The following is a 5,393-nucleotide window of genomic DNA, read 5'->3' on the forward strand; positions in this document are numbered from 1 at the left end:
ACGAACTTATCTAGCCACGTTGTAAAGAATGCATGTCCTGCGGAGATCTGGTGATCCCATGTCTAAAGATATATGACTAATTTTGTCTTTGCTAATTGAGTGATAATGACATGCAAAATATCATATCATATAGACTAATTATAGTGAAAATCTAGAAAGGTTGAGGGGGTCTGCAATCTGCAAGTGGTTTTGTGTCAATTAATGTAAAGAATTTCATGTCTTTGAACAGGCCAACTCAAACGTCCATCTATTCACTAATGCTTACAAAATTGGGTTCAAAACTTAAAGAAATATTCCAATCATATTCAATTCAAAAGACTGACCAGGATCGAAGAGAACAGAATCAAAGATACTCCTATGTATGCATACATGATATTTATATAGAATGACCCTCTAGGAGATAAAGCATGCCTTTTGCATGAAATGGACACTTTTCCCTCCTTCACGGCCTTCTTGGCCTTAGTTTTGTTACTCTCACAAAAGGCTACAGCAGATAATGGAAGGATCACCGCATCAGGAACTGACAACGTCAGGGGCATTATAGGGGCGATAGTGGATAACAGCACTCGCATTGGTAAGGAACAGAAAGTGGCGATGGAAATGGCGATCGAGGATGTTCATGACAGGACAAGTCAAAGTTATGCTTTGCACATGAAAAACTCGAATGGGGAACCTTATCGAGCAGCTCTTGCAGGTATTTACTTAGATATACATATATGCCAGCACTTTGTCTTATCTAAGTCATAAACTAGATCCTTAATCTATTTTGATGAAGTTTCCTCTAGTGTATAAATTCATATGATGGTGTCTTTTCCATAATTGCTGTCAAGATTCGCTGTTCAAACTTCAAATAATTAATGTTTGTAATTAGCATTGTGAAACTAGAAGCGTTGTGCAGTAGTTGTTATTTTCTGATAGCACAATGGTAATTTTCAGCTCGGGATCTTATCGACCAACAAGAAGTGCAAGCTCTACTGTCACCGCAACGGTGGGAAGAAACTTCTCTAGTTGCAGAGATCGGTAACCAAGCAAACATCCCTGTTCTTTCTATTGCTGATTCAACTCCATCGTGGGCGACAGAACGATGGCCCTTCCTGCTTCAAGCTTCGCCAAACCAGAATTCCCAAATGAAAGCTATAGCTGCTATTGTTCAGTCTTGGCAATGGCATCAGGTCACTGTAATTTACGAAGACATTGACTCTTTGCGCAGCGGAGTCATGCCTCATCTTTCTGATGCCCTGCGAGATGTAGGAGCAGAAATAAGCCATCTTTTAGCCATCTCACCATTTAGTTCTCCTTCATTGTCGAAAGAGCTCGAGAGGCTTAAACATGAACAATGCAGAGTTTTTGTGGTTCATTTGTCCTTGTCATTGGCCATGCACCTTTTTGAGAGTGCTAAAGAAATGAGCATGATGGAGAAAGAATATGTCTGGATCACAACAGATCCCACAACAGGCCTTGTCCATTCCCTTAATTCCACCACCATTTCTTCAATGCAAGGAACTATAGGAGTAAAGAGCTACTTCCCCCGGAAAGATGCCACTTTTCAAGACTTCTATACTAGATTTCGTAGAAAGTTTAGTTCAGAAAATCCAGAAGAGGATAACCATGAACCTGGGACTTTTGCTGTGCTGGCATATGATGCTGTGTGGACAGTGTGCAAAGCAATGAGAGAAAGCAGCAGCAGCCAACAATTGCTACGTAAACTTACGCTAAGTGAGTTTTATGGCTTGAGTGGAAAGGTTCAGTTTGTTGACCGGAAAGTTGCTCCTGCACATAAATTTCTGGTCATCAATGTGATTGGGAAGAGTTACCAAGAACTTGGCTTCTGGACAAATACATCGGGTTTCTCAGCAACCATTGATGAAAGAGCACCGTACCAGCCTTCAATGGGAAGCAGCTTGGGGCAGGTGTTTTGGCCAGGTGGGTCCTCGTCCACTCCAAGAGGATGGGCTCTTCCAACAGATGCCAAACCACTGATGATTGGTGTACCCACCAAATCGAGTTTCAAAAAATATGTAAATGTGATACAAGATAACTCAGCAAACACTACTCATTTTGAAGGATTTGCAATCGATCTGTTCAATGCAGCAGTGAAAATTCTGCCATTCTACCTACCATACAATTTGACTCCCTTTGATGGAACATACGATGAAATAGTGAAGCAGGTTCATTTAAAGGTGAGGATTTTTCTACTCTTTCTTGGTAATTCAAGTCACTGAGAACATCTAATTAATCCAATATATTAGAATACTGCATGCATCTATTTTTAGTTGAATTTTATGCTAGGATAAATCGTCTGCCTCAATTTTAAGTACTTGTGATCATGATTTTCTTTTTTCTTTCCGGTAGCCAAGGCACATATTTAAAAATATATATATTTTTTTTTTGTATTGGAGCAGAAGTTTGATGCAGTAGTTGGTGATGTAGCCATAGTTTCCAAGCGATATCAACATGCAGAATTCACACACCCCTACACAGAATCAGGATTGGTGATGATAGTTCCGGTTCGCCCCCAGACCAGTGATAGAGCTTTGCTGTTCATGAAGCCTTTCACAAAAGCCATGTGGGTTCTGATAGGACTAATAAACATCTACAATGGCTTTGTTGTGTGGTTGATAGAGAGAAAACACTGTCCCGAACTCAAAGGTTCCGGTTTCAATCAAGTTGGCGCATTGCTTTCTTTAGCGTTTACTACTCTCTTCTCCTTACACGGTAAAATGAAAATATGGTTATTCTTCCCGTTATTTCTCTGAATATATTTGGAAATATGTGCCTAAAACATTGCTTCATTTCATCTGATTGGAGCATATAGGGGAAAAGCTGCATAGCAATCTTTCACGGATGGCAATGGTGGTGTGGCTGTTTGTGGCACTAGTCCTCACGCAAACTTATACGGCTAACCTCACCAGCATACTCACAGTTCAACGCCTTGAACCCACCGTCACTGACGTCGAGCTGCTGCGGAATCGCAACGCAGTGGTTGGATACTGCAAGGGATCATTCGTGGCAGACTATTTGGTGGATGTCTTACGAATCCACCGCGGCAACGTCAGGAATTATAACTCCCCGGAAGATTATGCTCAGGCACTTAGAAGTCGGGAAATAGCAGCAGCATTTCTTGAAGTTCCTTTGGCCAAATTATTCCTCGCAAAATACTGCAAGGAGTTCGCCATAGCTGGACCAACTTACAAAGTTGGAGGATTTGGATTTGTAAGTACTCCTTATAAATCTAAACCGAGTCTCTTTTTCCGTTCTTAGAAAAGCCATGCTGCGTAGCTGTTACTAGCCTTGCAATCTGAACTATAACTTGTAGACTGAATTGAAGTACTGGATCAAGAAACGTCGTTAAGTCAAGTAAAGCCTTTTTTGTGAATAAGAAGATTAATTACATTATTTTTTTTCATTCATGGTGCCTCAGGTCTTTCCAAGGGGTTCTCCACTGCTTCCTGATGTAACTAAAGCACTACTGAACGTTTCTGAGAGTGGCAAATTACGAGATTTAGAGATCAGGATGATTGCATCCCAAGAATGCGAGGACATCGAGTCGATTGATGATATTTCTAGTCTTAACCCCAGCAGCTTTTGGGTTCTTTTCGTGTTAACGGCAGGTACATCGACAGCTGCTCTTCTGGTCTATGTTGTTTGTCATAGACGGTTTGGACAAAAAACCATATGGAGATTGATGTTGGCTGTCATGAGACATTGGTGGCATCGGAAGAAGTCATTCTCTCGAAGAGTCAGTAGCAATGAAAGGTCTAGCAATTTTCCAAACACATCTAATTCACGGATTCAAGTGTAGAAATACAAGGAAATGGATCCCGAGTCATCCATATATATAGAAGTAGAAGTGATGAACACTGTTGCATGATGGCAGTATTCTGCAGAATCGCAGATCAAGACCAGCTCATGAGTTGTCCTTATATGCTTAAACTCTGTTGTTTTTGCAGCTGCTAGATAGAATAACTGTAGATAAGGAGTTGCTAGGCCAGTGTTAATTAGGACTACTTCAACAAAACCTGATAAAATTAGTTTCGTTAAATGTTGTTGCTTACTCTCCAGGTTATGTCCATATGATCATCATAACATGTACACCAGAAAGTGATCACTCCCAACTCTTATTTCCAACAACTTTTTAGTACTGTTTCATTTAGATGTTGAGTTGAATTTAATTTTTTATAAATAATAATAAATTGAAATGATAGAGTGAATTTTATACCATCTTGAGTTGGCACATCAAAATATCTCTCATAGCTAGCTGTCTGCATATTTTTTTTTATGCGAATAATTCCACACGTGATTCTGACAAACAAACATCTCAAGGCTTATGATGGCTGCAATGACACGCTGAATAATGAGGAGTCAAAAGCGATGATTCCCTTAGGGTATGGAAGTTTAACTTCATCAACAAGGCTCAGAAACAATAGAAAAGCTTGACTTCATTAACAAGATCAAGAGAAAGGTTCGATCCAAAAGCAATCTTTTCATGTGTACTGCGTACTAGGTGAGGTATCATGGTAATAGTACATATATGGAGCTAAACTTTAAAAGTACTGTTGTAAACACTTCCTAAAACTAATGAATTATTTCAACTGTCTTCCTCATCTGCCCGATCTGATGATCTGGGGCTTGGTTCATGCTCTGACATGGTTAAAAATAAAACATGGGGAAATTAAATATGTGCAAAAGTTCTCGGTAAAGGCAATTCAGAGAGTGAAGTTAAATACAATATACTTTTTGTCAAAATTTTGGATTGTACAATATATTTTTTTAAAGAAAAATTCTTCTTATCAATTATTATTCATCATCTTATATCTTATAAAAACACTCTTATATCTTATAAAAAAATTATAAATATAAAATATGAGAGTAAATAGTAAGTACTTTTTTGTATGCCGCAGTTGGAACGCATTAATAGGTGTACGTGTTTGCTGGTTTAAGCAGTACTCGACCAACACTTTCGTGTTGCCATAAATATATCAAACACAAACCACATGCATGGTTTTGAAACCCGGCCTATCAAAATGTCCAGCTGTTGATCATCAATAGTTATTACAAATTCAGAGACCAATTATTCAAGTTTCAGAGACCAACACATTTTTATAATTAATACATAAAATAATGTTATTTTTATAAGAAATTCTACATCATGTACATAGTATTATATAAGAATATAATATAAATATTTAAATTCAACTATTCATATAAATGATAATTTGAGGGAAAAAGACCTGACATGATATAGTCGTTAGAGGTAATTACCTAATTAACCAATCATTTGGGAATTCTCGAGCAGAATAGTGAAACCTTGTGCCACAGTGCATATATTTACTGATTTACAGTAAAAAAGAATAAAAATAAACAGAAGTTACAGGATATTATTAAGCCCGGCC

General features: G+C 38.3%; 1 protein-coding gene across 1 annotated transcript; it reads left to right on the forward strand.

Moving 5' to 3' along the window:
* Positions 1-423: 423 nt before the first annotated feature.
* On the forward strand, positions 424-4,013 carry LOC108992176 (glutamate receptor 2.8-like). Its single transcript, XM_018966646.2, has 5 exons — positions 424-694; positions 937-2,180; positions 2,403-2,715; positions 2,816-3,213; positions 3,422-4,013. Exons 1-5 carry the CDS (start codon positions 424-426, stop codon positions 3,800-3,802), a joined length of 2,607 nt encoding a protein of 868 aa, XP_018822191.1. The 3' UTR covers positions 3,803-4,013.
* The last annotated feature ends 1,380 nt before the right edge of the window (positions 4,014-5,393 follow it).

This window comes from Juglans regia, chromosome 9, assembly GCF_001411555.2.
Source record: "Juglans regia cultivar Chandler chromosome 9, Walnut 2.0, whole genome shotgun sequence".
NCBI lineage: Eukaryota > Viridiplantae > Streptophyta > Magnoliopsida > Fagales > Juglandaceae > Juglans > Juglans regia.

What these genes read in the sequence shown, in the direction of transcription:
- LOC108992176 (XM_018966646.2), top strand. Translation starts at nt 424, where the DNA reads ATGGACACTTTTCCCTCCTTCACGGCCTTCTTGGCCTTAGTTTTGTTA. An exon ending in TTATCGAGCAGCTCTTGCAG is followed by an intron (nt 695 to 936) that starts GTATTTACTTAG and finishes GGTAATTTTCAG; the next exon opens with CTCGGGATCTTATCGACCAA. An exon ending in TACTCTCTTCTCCTTACACG is followed by an intron (nt 2,716 to 2,815) that starts GTAAAATGAAAA and finishes TGGAGCATATAG; the next exon opens with GGGAAAAGCTGCATAGCAAT.